Here is a 16,313-nt window from a genome sequence, read left to right on the forward strand (position 1 = left end):
ACCAGCTGTTAAAGCATTAATTCTGAAGCGGGGGGAAAGGGCAATAAATCCTGTTCAGGAAGAACTGGGACTCTGTGGTAATATCCTCTCTAGGAAATTTATGTAGGTACACCAAACAATCCCCACAAACATGGAGAGGCCCACAGAATTAACCTCTCTTTGTCACAGAGGAAATATGTCTGCTTATAAATCTTCAGATCCATGTTGATGTGCCACCCAGCCAGCAAGGCAGCTTCGCCATTTCTCCTGTAAAGTGTAGTCCTTGTTAAAAGGCCTGTCATGTCAATTTGTCCATATCTTTACTGAAAAAAGAAAGCTTTGAAAATGGAACACCGTTGATATCATGTTCAGTCTGGCTTCAGTGGCAAAGCTCAGATCATTAGTGGTCAACGCTGCCTTATTACACTTCATGTCTGCATGTGGCTGGAAAGGAATACTGTACTGACAAAGGAGTCAGAGTGAACTCAAATAAAATTGTGAGCCAGATCAAAAGGCTCAGAGAAACTGTAGAACTCCTGATGTGATTTATAGAAATGACTAAATAATGGAGAAGTATAAATCCTGTTGCCTTCAGTAGCACATGCTGTATGTGGATACATGCACAACTTTTAAACAATTTATCAACATAAGAAAAAATTTGGAAATATCAGTATGCAGACATTGAAATCTAAAGTTGTCAAGGCAGGTTATAAATCTATCTTGTGGTGAAGTCTTTCTGTTTTCTGCTAATAGAAACTGACTGCAGCAGTGCCTAAATGCAGACACTTTAAAGAAAGAACATGAAAGGCACTTATGAGTCAACACACTTAATATGTGTGACATTTTAAACTTTTAAATACTTCTATTTCTTTTAAAATGCTATATTTAGACTTAAAATTAGGCCTAATTTAATAGATTTTGCCGGATTAAACTCTAAAATCAGTGACATTTTTGCATTTGCATGAATTAGTGAAGGAGAATAATCTATTCACTTGAGTTTACAAAGGGTTTTTAAGTTCTTGACTGTATAATCTTGTCCTGAAAACTGTGCCTCTTGCAACAGAGAAATCCTGATATTCTTGTTGAAATACTAGTATGGTACTGATTCAGGATAAAAAAATAGAATCTTAAGCTCAGCTGAAAGGAATGTTTATGGTCCTTTCCATAAGCTTTGGATCAAGTGATTAGTGAGGCATCAATACCACCACTATAATTCTAGCTTGGTTTTTTCTTCATCATTATGTCTGATCCAGCTTGTAACACAGCCCAGACCTGTTTTGTTTAGGACATATGGCAAGGGTCAGGAATCACATTAAAAGGATACATACCAAAATGAAAAGAGTTGTCACAAAAACACCATCATGTGATGTAGAATTGAGAGGGTGCACTCAGGCAGGGTGCCAGCAAATACAGCTTTCATTTTAATTTTATGTAAATAACATAGTATAGAGGACTCAGGCAGACAGGATTATGTGATTTCTCATCAGATGTCAGGCACAATTCCTTCTGCTGATCTGCCATGAAGAGAAATATGTTTGCTAAAAAACTAGTTTTTAGGTATCAGTGCTGTGTATCTTTCTGAGGAAAAAGGATCCTCCCAATTGATGGATAAAATGTTGGCATTACACAGAGAATATTATCTAAAATCTTTACTAGCCCTATTATGTCTATTCTGTCACAGTTCCCACATCTCACACTGAATATTTTAGCTGTTCATATAAAAGGAATTTTGATATTTCAAAACCAAGTCTCTCAAAAATACCCACCAAGTAGCTGATATGCATCAAATTTTGAATCCATGTTTAACTGAAGCTTTAAAAAGCTGATAAAGGGAAGGAAAATTCTACACCATGTCCATAATATGACTGAGGAAAAATGGCAGATACTATGATGATCTGTATTTTGAATATCTACTGTGGTATCAAAAGGACTTTTTTCCCACATAAGCATACAATATTGATGTCTGAAACATCCATCTTTATGAAGAGATGCTTTTACTTTCAAATTAGATGAGTTCAGCCCTGAAATTTTCATAGAAATACATTTTCTAGTCTTCTAGAGCTGTATACATGGCTACAACTGTCAGGTGGGTTTTCAGGTAAATGCTTGACTTCAGCAACTTTGGAAAATATTTGTTTTAATTGCTTCAATTTACATATTTATTTCATCTAAGTATGATTTTAAACATTTTATTAGACTTCTTTTCCAATGAAACCACATAAAATCCAGACATATAAGCAGTTTGGGATAGAGTTTTTCCAGCAGGATGAAGCACATATTTCATAGTCTTGTATTCTTTGTGAAGTTAATTAAAGCCTTTCATTGCTTTCATCAGAATAAATTGCTACAGATAGTTATCTGTAGTTGGTGACTTACGTGACTGGAATACAGAATATATATGCACACTTTTACTGTCTTTATGTATATTGCTGTATTTGGTGCACCTATTGTCATGATTCAGTTATTATTTTTTTTAAATAAGGTTGATCAATATTCCATATAGCTATTTGTTTGTTCATTTACTATTGGCTCTGTATTAATCTTTCAGAGGCAAGGGTGAAGGCTGTTCTTTTAGGTTTCTTACCACTCAGACTGGTGCTGGGGAGAATATAGTATAGAATCTGCATCTTATCCACTGAAGAATAACTGGGGTTTGGTTTTGTTTTGCCTTGCTTTCTAGAAAACTTAGATACAATGATAGCTGAGCAGACAAAGAAGAAGCTTGAGAACCCTTCCACTAAAACCAGAACAAAACTAACAGCAGGTACCTATTCTACAATTTTCTCTCCTGGAATAACACATTTTTTTAATCTATTCAGTTGAAAGTATGCTAATTGCTGTAGCATCCAGACTACTGGTTAAAACTACAATCCCTCAAGGACCTATAGCCAAGGTTGGTTGTCTAAACACACAACAAGAGAGAAATTTTCACTTAATTGTCCAGACTTTGAGAAGTATACTCACTGTCTTTTTCTTCAGTGGAGTCTGTACATTACACATATACAAAAGCTTTTCATAAGAATGAAAAAACGTTATTTGTCAACTTTGGATCTAGTGAATGTAAATTTCATATAATCTTTCTCTGCACAAAGAAATGTGCCTTTATGAACTATGTATCATTGCATCATAGTCACCTGTGTTCAGCTACTGTTTGTAAGAGCAGAAACAAACATTCCAGTTTCCCGAGGTCTGGAGCAGAGATGACCTTCAGAAACCACTTTGAGACAGACTCCAATGAAGCTCTTCCTCAATCATCAGTCAAAATGTTTTACTTGCCAAAGATTGTTGGTGTGATTGAGAAATGCTTTTGGTACATTTGATACAAAATTGTTTGCTCTTGCTATTTCTTTAGACAAGAGTAGTGAAGAAGCAGACAGTACAAAGGAAGAAGCAGCTAAAATGGAAAAGGAATACGAAGTTTCAAAGGATTCTACAAAAAATGAAGGACAAAATGCAGCAGGAAACAGTGAAGAGTCCGGAGGTACAAAATAGCCATTGCTTTTCCTACTGTGTCTGCTCCAAGTGATTGGACTCTTTTCCTATCTTTGGTGTTGTTTTTCCTTTGTGTTAGCATAAATATCTTTGGCTTATAGTCACTGGGAGTCAGCACACAACAGCTTGATTCAGAAGTGTACTTATTTGCCCAGTTTTAAACATATGACACTATATCCCTTGCAGAGCAAGACCATAATCTTTCACAAAATTCATAGTCCTTTGTGAGAACAATTTGAAATACAAATTGACACAGTAGTGCAGAGAGATTTTTACTTCTTTGCATCTGTGCTTTTCAGTGAAATCAGATGATCAGAATTTTCAATAATCTGAGTGGGCCCAATGATTTCTATAGTTTGTGTTAGAACAAGCTGGTACTGGAAGGTACTGGAAAGTTCTGCAGTGACAGAATTTGCATTGCTCACTGCCAGAGGTTAAGGGTTATCAGCAATTAACCTGTTTTACATAACTTTGATACCTGTTACAGTAAGTTAGTGTCTCCCTAAGCAAACATAGCACAGTAGTACTGTTATTATGCCAGTTGTCTCAGCAAGACACATAATGCCAAGTGCTAAATTAGACTGTGCTAAAGTCACTTGGGTGCAAATCAGCCACTATATCTCAAAACAAATCTGCAGAGGACATTGTGCCTCCTTATTGTGCTGAACTTTTGAAGGAGAATGTTTGTCAGTGCAGAAACCTTTCAGTGAGTTCTTATTGCTAAGGATCCAGCAGAAGCAACTAGGTTTTGTAGTCAGTTGGCTAAACAAAATTGCTTATAATCTATTTTGCACCAATGCTGTTTAATGCTCATACTTTTCGGAATCCTGTGTGTCCACTGCAGCCTGCTCAGCCATGAATGGCAGAAATGAAGGCTGCAGAGCATTGGCACCTGGGTCAGTCCTGTGGGCAGTGCAGCCACTCACAGATGGAAGGTGGCATTTTTTCCAGCAGGTCATTTTTTTTGAGCACAGAAGAGGAAAATTTCTCAAGATGGTTGTCTGATTTCACAGGAAAAAAAAGTTGTCTCAATACCTGTGGGAAGTGATAAATAACACATTTTGCTTGTCTGTGAAGATTTGTCTTTCCAGTTTGGTTCAGGTTATTTTCCTTTACCTTCAGCCCAATAGCTTTTTAGAAATGTTAATTGGATAAGTATTTAGTTCTTTGTATCATGTGCAATGCCCTTTGCTCTTTCACAGAGTAACTTACTATAAAGTTACTGCACTCCCAGCTCAAAAAGTGTGATGTATCTAATACTGTATCCATTTAGTAATAGAAGCAGACATGCATAGTTGGCACTATAGTAATCTTCCACATGCTAATCACACTAGGTTTTTATTCCTGATAAATGTAAGAACATTACATCAATAAAGCTCCAGTCAAGTTAAGAATTCAAAATCCATTAGCTGGAATATTTCCTTAGGGGCCTTATTAGGTAATCCTTGAACTAATTCTGTCCTGTGTGCTTTCTGGTCCAAAAATAGCCATCACTTTAAAATTTCAGCTATAACAAGGAGTTATCATGGTAATGTTAATACATTCCTTTTCTCAGTAAATGTAGTAGCTGCATTTCCACTTGTCTTTCAAAATTTTGAAATTTGTTTGCCATGTGCTGTTAGCACTACTGTATGGAAGAGTTTTGATACTCAAAGCTCTCAGTTTTAATTAATTCCTTTGCTATCTCAACAGCTTCATCTTTGCCGAACAATAATGATGATCAAAAAGCTACAGGCTGCCTTTAATCCACACAGGCAGTTTGTGTGGATACCACCAAAAGCTATGTATAAAGATCAAAAAAAGCCACAATCCTAAATTTGTGTATGACTAATCTTGCACAGACCAAACCTTCTAGCTGTCTGTGGGAATTTTGCCTGACTAAGTTTGACAGGACTCAGCTTTTAAACAGAAACTAAGAATAGTTTTAATCTGCCTTTGCTGTGACCACCTTCACCCAGTTAAGCAAGATGCATCAATCATTGATGTAAGTGCCTGAATTCTCTCTCATCCTTTTCTCCAGGGAAATCTGAGGCATATTTGGAAGCAATCAGGAAGAACATAGAATGGCTGAAAAAACACAATAAACAAGGTAACAAGGAAGGTATGCAGTGAAAGGCCTTGACATTGGGGTGGGCACCATATACATTACAAAGCACGTCATTTATATTGTGATGTATGATTTAGCATTATGTTATAAGTTAAAAAATAGTGATGTGAAACTGCACTTGTCTGTGGTGATAGTGTGTTAAAGTTAAATAAATGTCAAAGTTAAATCAATGAATGAAAATAGTAGACTAAGGCAGCTTAATGTAAGCTGGCTTGAATGGCTGCTGGCCACAAAACACAGAGACCTGGTGGTCTGCCAGTGTGGCAGGTTTGTCTAGTGCTTCATTTCCTATTTCAACATGCCTTTTAATTATGATTTTATAAGTGATAGGAATGTATTTTAAGCGTCTGGACGTATCTAGAAGAGCTCAGTGCATCTGGCTAACATGCCTTTGTAAACAGCAATGTACTTTGTTTCATAACCAGGAATAGTTAAGATACAAATTTATGTCACAATGTAATACGTTGGATTACAGCCCGAGTCAACTTGAATGACTTGTAGCTCACACGCAAAGCTGTGCAGAAGGGAGCAGTGATTGAAGCAGCTGCACGGGATGTGCTCACCAGCTGTCCCACCGTTTGACTCCTCCCCGGAGGCAGGGCTGTGTGAGCACTGCAGGCAGGAGGTAACAGAACAGCAGCAGGATTTCTCGCTTATTTTTCACAGATCTTTATTTATCCATACCAGTTCTTCCCTCAAGATCTTACATAAAACCAGGCTCCTATTCCTTTTCTCTGCCATGGCTGTGTGTTCTGCCATCAGCCTCTCTGGAAGTGAAAGCTCCTAGCCAAGGGACCCATCCCTGGGCTATGACTGGCGCCTGGTGAGAAGGATCCTTCTTTGCACCAGCCGAGCAGAGGGTGATCTGAGAGGAGATTAGCCCTGGGTAATCTAACCATCCTCTTTGTGTGTTGAAGTGTATATGAATTACATTTCAGACATGAGTGAATGCCTACGGCCCAACACAGGCATTTTCCTTTACAGAAACTGTAATAGGAAGGACTTGTAAAAAAAATTTCCATCTCTAAAATCATTTCCCCACAATGGCAGTGATGACAATTAGCAGCAGGCACACATATTTGCTCAAGAGTTTGCCTGCCAATTCTAATAAATGATTCTGTTTAGCAGTGTATTCATTATGGTAACTAGATCTCAGTCATGTGTGATTATATCCCACATACTGACTGGGCAGCCCCTTGCTCCTCTTCATAGTAACCTTACCTCTGCACTGCTGCAGTCTGAAAATGGCTGTGACTGCAGATCAATAGCATTTTATCTGCTTGTGACTGCATTAAGATATACATTTCTGTTAGATGGATTTTCATTTGCACTATAATATCTTTATTGTCCCCTGGCAATGGAAATGAGTCTTAAAGTGAGTGTAAGTTATGACAAAATTAGAATAGTGTTCTTACTCTTCTGATACATCATCTTTATTGTGCCCTTCCATACTTTTTATTTTTGTAAAATGCTACTTCAGGTCCCCTGGGCTGATGTTAAAAGAAGTGCAGTCAGGGTAAGCTTATCTAACCATGAATGCCATTGCACTGTGTTTCTTTGGTACAAGATGAGGTGGTACTGGTGTGCTCATCAATCATTTCTCCACTTCCAGCTACCACCCGGGAGCTGGCAGAAAAGTAATTTTCAAAGTAATTCATGTATTAAAATGGCCAGTCTTTCCCACCCCCACTCACAGATTGGTTTACTCACTGAATATACTTGAAGAGGTTTAGATTTTCTTCAGGCAGATGTTTGTAGATCCTTATCTTTGTATGAATTTCAGTAGAAATTATTATTTGTTCAATGACTAATAAGCCTGGAAATGTTAATTTGCATTTCCCCAGTTTAAAAATATCAATTTTCTATTAAGGAGGCTGGTAAACTTGAGGGGCTGGGATGATCTAAAGAGAAACATCGAAAGCCTGGATTTTGGGCTGATGGCCTTTTGTGTCCAAAGTTTGGTTTGCATATTTTCAATCTATAGGCTCTGTGGGCCTGTCTTTTGTATCTCCCAGACCTGGCTTGGGGATTGAAATGCTTTTCAAGAGGAGCTCCTCTCCAGTGTAAACCAGCTTCCCACAGTAGCTGCTGGGTGTTCCATTGCAGTTGGACTCCAAAGCACAGAAATGAGGCATTTAACTAATACATGTGGATTTTTTACCAAATACTCAGGCAGTTTATAGTTTTGTTACACTGATAGTAGCCACTTAGGAATGAAAGTAAATTCTGTAATCAATTGCAATGGCAAATGGCTTGATTTGGATATGCAAATAGGACCTCACTTCATTTACTGTAGCTGTTTCACAGCTCAATGAAATGCTGCAGCTGTTGCGGTGAATATAACCCAAAGCTGATTTTTCTAATTACAATAGGTCGTAAATAAGTATTAGAAATTAGAGGTTATAAATTTCTAGGAAAAAAAAATCAAATTAGATTGCAATGAGATATATAACAAATTAGCCAGAATTGGATAATATTATAGTGGTTGTAATCCCGTACAGAATGTTTAGAATTAAACATTCACATTTCCACATAATGATTTGGAGTTATAAATAGTATTCTAGAAGTAAAATAAGATCAGGGATTTTAATGTGAATAATGTGGATATCATATTAATTTAGTGTTTGTTCTTCCATTCATTTCCATTCCTTGATATCTTTCAACAGGGACCCTCATTCTGTCAACATGAATGAAATCTCAGAACCTCATTATGAAATTGCTGGGTACTATTTGTCCCTATTACTCACACAGGCTGGAGAGACAAGCAGGTTGCATTCTCTTAAGTAATGACAGTAGCAGACCAGACAAAAAATCTTGGCCTCAGTACAGTGAATGGCAAAATTCCTGTTAACTCAGACATGGAAAGACACCTCTACAGGAGTGGGGAGTTTTGAATATCAATTTTCTGTATTACTCATTTGAAATTGCCTTATGCTGTTGTAAAAATGATTGCAGGCATCAGTTTGCTTCATAATGTCTTTCTATTTCTATCCAATTTTGGTCACTGACCCCTAAAAAGACAGGAAGTCATTATTGTCTATTTTGTTAAGAATGTACAGAGAAAGGAAAGAAGGTACATTAAGAAATGTACAGAAGGAAAGAAGGTCCTTCCATGCATTGCTGTATGATGTTATACTTTGGACTACATTACAAAATCACTATGAATGCATTCTGAAAGCTCTGTCTGTGAATAAGTAATTTATACTGAAAATATCAGAGTGTATCTGCTCTCGTAAAAGATACTCATTCATTTAACTTAGTATGAACCCTTAAAACATTGCAGTTCTTCGAGTTCTAACAAATTAACTTCTGATTCTATCAAATTAACTTTTGATTCTAACAAATTAAGCTTTACATTTTATGCAGCAAATTAGGTAGCTAACTGAAACTTTATTGTGTTTATATGTGAATATACTGAATCTGTTGCCAGAGTTACAACTACACAAGAGGTTACCCATTTATTTTATTTGAAAGGTTGCTTTGCAGTAGAATTCTTCTCATGGAAAATAGTGATGTTTTCCAGCATGGGAAAAGTCTATTTAACACATATGGTGTGAATCTGGCTGTATAGATGCACTCATCCACTGGAAAAGGAGGAAGGATCTTTCAGTGCTCTATTGCAGAGTCTATTTGTCAGTCAAAAACTGACACTAACACTGTCACAAAGACTGCTCACTGCAGCATTTTTCAAGTAAGAATATTATGTTCTCTATCAAAGTAAATGTATTGAGCTATTTTCAGGAAGTTGGTTTCTTGAATTTTCACTACAGTGTTTGTAGTAAGTGGGAATTTTACTAGGATTTCAATAAGAAATAGTCCATTTAATATTTTCTTTTGATTCTGTGACAGCTGTGAAAATAATAGGGTTCTAACAACAGGTTTTGCTCTGCAGACTAGAACGTCAAATCTCTGGACCAGAAAATATTCTTACTTTAGCATTTGACAGCAATCAATCAAGAGCAAGAGATGATTATTCCTCTTGAACACTAAAAGCACTATGATGTGTAAAAACACTTTGTGCAGGTGTTTTGGGTTTATTTATTGTTTTCACAAGCGGCACTTAGAGCGAATTTTCTTCATGTTTGATCAAGTGCATTTGTTGGATAAACTTTGCTATGACATTTCTGTTAGGTGAAGCACTATAATGGCAATGACTCATTGTGCAAATGAATTCTTATTTTTCAGACTATGATCTTTCAAAGCTGAGGGAATTCATTGATCAGCAAGCTGATGCTTATGTGGACAAGGGCATCCTGGACAAGGAGGAGGCTGATGTAATTAAACGCATCTATGGCAGCCTGTAAAAGTTAGTGGCTGCCAGACATGTAGAAAACTAGTCTAGTTTCCCCCACTCCTGGCTCAGTGACTTATGATCTGTTAATTTGAGGATATCATTAGAAATGCTCTGTTTACATTGTACTGACAACTTTCTAGACAGCAATGAAGAGCTGTAGTGCTCCATTCACCCTCTGCATCCTGTATTTTCCTACATTCACAAGTCAACCCTAAACACCAAATTCTGACAGTGAATTTCTATTGGATAGGGTCAATATTTCTGTAATGCTCTCTTTGATTTATTATTTGTGTTTGCTTTACTTTTGTAGATCAACCAATCGTTTCTGATGGAAAGTTCTTTTAATGCTACATCTTTTTGCTCACACTCAACAAGCTTTCTATAGATGCAACTATGTAAAGGGCATTATTAGAAAATAGTTCATAGTTCTCTAAATAAAATATTTGAAAATTATTTACCTATTAAAGTTTTCATTAATCTTAATATTATTTTATATTCCGAAATTTTGTGTTTAAATCTTAATATCTTTTTTTTGATCCTTTTTTTATTTCTTTATGTAGTATCCTGTAATTTGGACTGTAGTGTCCTTAGCTAACTGATAAATCTTTGACATTACCATTGCCTTTCGTATTACAGAGCTGTATTCTCTTCTTCAGCATGTATGAACATTCTCTTTGGTGCACCATTCAATGACTGTGCATGCATAATTAGTTGAAGTCCTGATGTGAGTATCCTGATAGCAAGTGTAAATAGCTGTTACTTTCTCTAAAGAAAAAAAAAAAGGAAAGCAATTCAAGTTATTTTGCATGGAAAGGGAAGTTTGCAACTAGAGATGTTTTTAGGAACATGGGCCTTGCTTTTCAGAAAGACTTAAAGAATCCATCATATCTCAGTATCTCTGAATATCAAGGCTGTGGTCTCTTTACTGACCTCTGCTCTGTGTTGAGTAGTATCATCTTGTAAATTTTCTTTTTTTTTTTTTTGCCTATATATGTGTTGGTACTTCCCAGTGAAAAAGGAAAACAAAAATGACACTCCCATTCTTCTTCCTGAACTTACATAGTTTTGGAAGAATGGCTTATGGGATCTTTTGTCTTTAAGTGAATGGATAATTTTATATATGAAGAACTCATAAAACAAGATCAAAGGTAAGGAAGTTTTTAGAAAGGGAGATTTTAAACTGAGTTCCAGAAGATGTAAGTCCTGAGACTTATCACCTGCAGCAGTTATTTGTGTAAATGAACTCCAGGAAAACCCTGTTCTCTTTACTTACAGATTCTTCATTGATAATTGAGGTTATCCCTCTCTGATTTTTTAAAAAACACCTTATGATATCTCTGAGATTGATACAGTTAAAAAATGTCAGCTGATGCAGAGGTTGGAATCTGCCTGCAGTGAAGGGAGATACTGACTTACAGCACTGCCTGCACAGCACAAACTTCTCTAAATGTTAAAACACTTCCTTGGGTCATTTCCTTTCTCATTTTCTCAGCACGGCTGGAGATTAGGGAGGAAGAGATTTGAGTAATGAAGTAAACTCTGGAATCCCTGAAAAACATAAATTATCAACTGATTGTTGATAAATTATCAATTGATAACCACTGTTAAGTGAATGTGATGGTAGTGAGGTATAACAGCATTACTCTTTGCAAACTGATGACACATAAGCCAGTGAATGGTTTCTGGCAGACACAGAGTACGTCACTGGCTGCTCACACACATCCTGATATGAATCACTGAACTGCAGTATCAGTCACTAATGGTGATTTATTTTTTTAAGGCAAAAGCTGTACCCAAAAACATAGTCTTTAAAAAATAGTCCCTTAGGAACTCTAGAGAAAATAATTAGGGAAAAGAATTCCTGTTGTTTTGAATCGGTGTATTTGTTCACATTCAAAGCCTCTAATTTGTTTATTGTTATTTGCTGATGTTCCCAAAGATCCAAATTTCTTGTCCCTGTGGATCTCAATTGTGTTCTGCAACAGCTTGTGACTTATTTTCTTATGTGACTATCACACAGGAAAAGCAGACTGATTCACAAATATGGATTTTTGAAAGAAATCAGGAGAATGGTAACTAACTAACTGTAGACCTTTAAAGCAGTGATCAAGGATCTGCACATGAAAAAACAAAAAAGGACAAACTTTTCTTCCCCAATGGTTATTTTAAAAAAGACTCCAAATTTTCTTCTCCTGTCAATATAATGAGTAGTATAATAATATTTTCCATTTTCATTGTAAGTTAGTTTCTTACTTTGGTCTCTCATGAGTCTGGTACTAACAGGAAGTCATCATCGGTGACCTGTGATTATGAACAGTTATGTGTCCACAAAAAGGGTGGTGCCATATTTGTTAATCTCTCAGTTTTGCAAATTCTATAACTTCAACAAAGTATCAATGACATAATTTAGAGAAAAAAAAAGTCCCCACAATGGGTATGACCTGATTGTACTTCAGAGTATGCATGTTCTTGGACTGTTCTTACACTGCTGCTGTGCATCACTTGGGGTACACACTTCGATAATTGGACCAACCTGATGAGTAGCTGAGAACAGGGAAGCCTCTGATGGATAAACCAGCAATCCCAGTTATGGTTCCTCAAATTAGATTCGCTTCCCAGCCTGCCCAAGCCCACTAAACTTGTTATTTGAATGCTTCACATAGTGGTTTCATTGCTGGTATATTGGATGAACATCTATCAGTACATCACATCTTTCAGAACTAGACAGTGAAAACCCAGCCAGCCTGATGAATCACCCTGCATTTCTAAGGGGCTGTGACTTGTGCTAAATAAAACCAAACCAAGTGACGCAAGTTTCAACCTGCACTACAGATCAGTCCTTGTTTTTCTGGGAACACTTCAAGCACATTAGGACTGGACATCCCCTGCTGATGTGTTTAGTCCATAATTAGTAAATCTAATTATTGCATTCTTCCTGATGAGAAAGGCATCTTCAACACCTGCATGTCTCTGGTTCTAAACTGACAAAAATCGGTTTCTGTGTTGTTTATATCTCTGCTGGATCCTTCAGAAATCCTTCACTCTTAAATTATCACTGAAAATGTAACAAGTACAATATACATGGTATTCACCTTTTGAGCTTTTCTAATAGACTATTGTTTCTGATACTGTACTTTATTAAACACTTTACTACAAGCTACATTAGTGTGCTGGTTTTGGCTGGGATAGAGTTTATTTTCTCCATAGTAGCCAACATATGTTTTGGATTTGTGCTGGAAACACAAATGTGTTGATAACACAGAGATGTTTTAGTTTCTGCTGAGCAGAGCTCACACTGAGCCTTTTGTGCTCCTCACCCCACCAGTGAGGAGGCTGGGGGTGCACAAGAAGCTGGGACACAGCTGGCACAGCTGACCCCAACTGACCCCAGGGATATCCCAGACCATGTGGCACCATGCTCAGTGTATAAAGCTGGGGAAGAAGGAGGAAGGGGGTGGGACATTGGGAGTGATGATCTTTGTCTTCCCAAATAACCCTTACTTGGGATGGGGCCCTGCTTTCCTGGGGATGGCTGAACACCTGCCTACCCGTGGGAAGTAGTGAATGAATCCCTTGTTTTCCTTTGCTTGTGTGCACAGCTTTTGCATTACCTCTTAAACTGGCTTTATCTCAACATGTGAGTTTTCTCGCTTTCACCCCTCTAATGGTCTCCCCCATCCCACAGCAGGGGAGTGAGTGAGTGCCTGCGTGGGGCCAAGTTGCCAGCTGGGGTTAAACCACAACAAGCAGTACAAGGTTGCTGTTGTGTGCTAAGGAGAATGCATCTTTTCTATCCACTGCCCAGCTTTTTTTAAGCTATCCTGCACCATGGAGCAACAGGAGTTCATCTCAATGCAGGGAGGGGTGGAACACCACAGGGATGCCCTTCTGAGAATGCTGGGTGCAACTACAGAACCTGGTGGCTGAGTTAGCTGGATTTACAGGGGTTTAGTAGCCTCCAGCCACGTTACAATTGAGTCCCAAGTGTAAACTTTTTATGAGGTATGTCCCACATATTTCATTTGAAAAGATCCAAGTCCAAGCATGCCCAGATTTTCACTTTTCAAGCTTTGATTGAAGAAATATGTAAAAACAAAACTTCAAACATGCAGGTTCCTCACCACAAAATAGCTGCAAAACATAGAATTTTATCTGCACTAAGTGCTTCACTTTTGCCTGAAATTGCCCTGTTCCAGCCATAAACCACACCTTGCAGGATTGGTAGAAATATAGAAACAAAGAATGAAGCTACAAGTGTACCAGGCATAAAAGCAGAGTGGGAAGCAAAATATACGTGGTAACAAATACATAAAAAGTACGGACAAATATGTCACTTTGTTAAATAATAACATGAAAATGTGGATTAAGGTATTAAAACATTAGTTATTTCAGAGTCTTAACTCTTTTTAAGAGTAGTAAAGCTCCACGTTGAATCACTCTGAGTGTATTGCAGATGATTTCCAGGCAGTTTCCTCTTGCCTGCCCAGCTCTCCCCGGGCCCAGGCGTCGGCAGCCATGATGAGTCGCCAGTGAAGGAAAGCAATTCCTAAAAATATTTTACCTCTACTTAAAAAATGGGCAGTCGGTCTCCATATTTGCCCGAGGGATTATGACACACCACATCTATCTACCTGAAAACCTGTACTCTTTGCCCACACTGTGAGGGGCTGCCAGGACACAGAATCTGTGCAATTGGTGCTCAAGGAAAAGCTGGAGTGCCCTCAGGTGAGGAGACCCAGCCACCTGTGGGCTCATCAGGGCTCAGCTGAACCAAAGGCTCATCAGAGCTCCTACCCTGCCCACAAAGAGCAGACAGGCCCAGGGCAAAGGAGAGTGGCTGCTGTGGGGCCTGGTAAACAGGACTGGAAGAACTGAAGATGGAGTGGAAGTAAAAGCTGGGGCTTCTCTGCCCAGCCCTGAGCACTTGGGGCACATGAAGGACATCTATGGGCAGGCGAGGAGCGGAGACCTGCGCTGGGGCGGCACCAAGGTAGGGCTCTTACAGGTGTCCTTTGTGGTGGGCAGTGACAGCCCAGAAACCCTCCCTGCAGGAGGATGGTGTGTGGCACGGGTGGGTTGGGTGTCTCTACTGGTTTTGCACCGAATGCCGTGTTGTGTGCCGGTGTGGAGGGGTTTCCAGGGAGCAGAGGTGCTCTGGGTTATCAGGACGCTGCTGGGCCGAAATCTGCCGTGTGGCTGCTGTGTCTGAGGGGTCAGGTGTGTGCTCAAGGGGCTCTGGTGTGTTCGGGCTGGCAGAGCTGCTTCCTCCCTTCCTTCCCTTCTGTATGGCTTTCTCAGTCAGGGAAAATAGGCGTACGTGGTGTGAGGGAGTGTTTGTCCTGAAGGCTCTGCAGCTCACTGGGAGGGCCAGAGTGAAGTGTCCCTGCCAGGAGCTCGGTCAGTGCTGGGCAGGAGGGGCAGCACTCACTGTGCCAGGACAGCTGCGCTTCTGACCTGCTCAGCAAAGCACCCTGGTCCTGTGTGTGCTGGATGGGTGGGGTATCACAATAGCAGGCCCTTGGTAGAAAAGGATTAAATTTTTCTGTAGGATTATAAAATGTAACTGGGCTTGAAGCTAGGGTTCCCTCTGGAAAAGCAGTTCATTCTTGGTTTCATGATGTCCTGAAATTAACTGACAACAACAGAAGTTACTACCCTGTGAGGAATAAATAAATATCCCAATTTAAGAAAGATACAAGACTTAAAACTAATTCACCAGTCTCTTCAAGGAAAATCAGTGCTTCCTTTTATTCACTCTGGGCTTTCTCTGTTCTTGTTAATTTGTGTGCCACTGCAGACCTCCTCTTTAGGACCAGAGCTGGAGTTGATCTGAATGAGCCTGCTGGGTCTGAGCCAGCTCTAGGGAAATACCAATTCCTGCCAGGCTTGGAATTTTTACTTCTGGTTTTCGTAAATCAATGAAACTTTCTATATTGCTTCTCTCTTAACGTACTGCAAAAGGGTTTTGCTTTGAGGGAATGATAAATTATATTGATGAGCAGAAAGACAGGAAACTGCATCTGTCACAGTGGGGATCCAGCAAGTCTTTAATGATGGGAGTTTTGTGGAGCTTATTGAATACTTCAGGAAAAAACTTAGGATGCCTAACAAGAAGTTGCTAATACACTAACTTTGGGGCAAAGAGTGAATGCAGGCTGCATTCTGCCTTCCTGAGCTTCAGGTGAGGTCTACCTGCAGACTTGAACACTGGCATTTCTTCTCAGAACAGGCTTGTCAGAGTGGCTCTTAATAGTTTTCATTTCTTATCCTAATAGTTTTCTTGACTGCACAATTAGAGAAAATAGCTCTTACAGGTGTCATTGAGGAGGGTGAGTTATATGGTAAAGGTAAAGGACACTATTTACCCTGATATTAGTATCTAATAGTTCATATAACTAGACAAACCATTCTTCACACAAAACAGGCTAGGACCAAGCTCAC

At 38.8% G+C, this 16,313-nt stretch overlaps 1 protein-coding gene across 2 annotated transcripts in view; it reads left to right on the forward strand.

The window, feature by feature from the left end:
- Positions 1–13,032, forward strand: part of SCG3 (secretogranin III) — a 28,671-nt gene extending 15,639 nt beyond the window's left edge. The window contains exons 9-12 of one of the 2 annotated variants that reach the window (XM_032700233.1): positions 2,660–2,743; positions 3,332–3,460; positions 5,492–5,572; positions 9,764–13,032. In XM_032700233.1, the coding sequence (XP_032556124.1) occupies positions 2,660–2,743; positions 3,332–3,460; positions 5,492–5,572; positions 9,764–9,882 (413 nt within the window). In that variant the 3' untranslated portion in view covers positions 9,883–13,032. The remainder of the gene's footprint in view (positions 1–2,659; positions 2,744–3,331; positions 3,461–5,491; positions 5,573–9,763) is intronic. The other variant, XM_032700234.1, reaches the window with a different exon arrangement.
- Positions 13,033–16,313: the final 3,281 nt, after the last annotated feature.

This window comes from Chiroxiphia lanceolata, chromosome 12, assembly GCF_009829145.1.
Source record: "Chiroxiphia lanceolata isolate bChiLan1 chromosome 12, bChiLan1.pri, whole genome shotgun sequence".
Taxonomy (NCBI): Eukaryota; Metazoa; Chordata; class Aves; order Passeriformes; family Pipridae; genus Chiroxiphia; species Chiroxiphia lanceolata.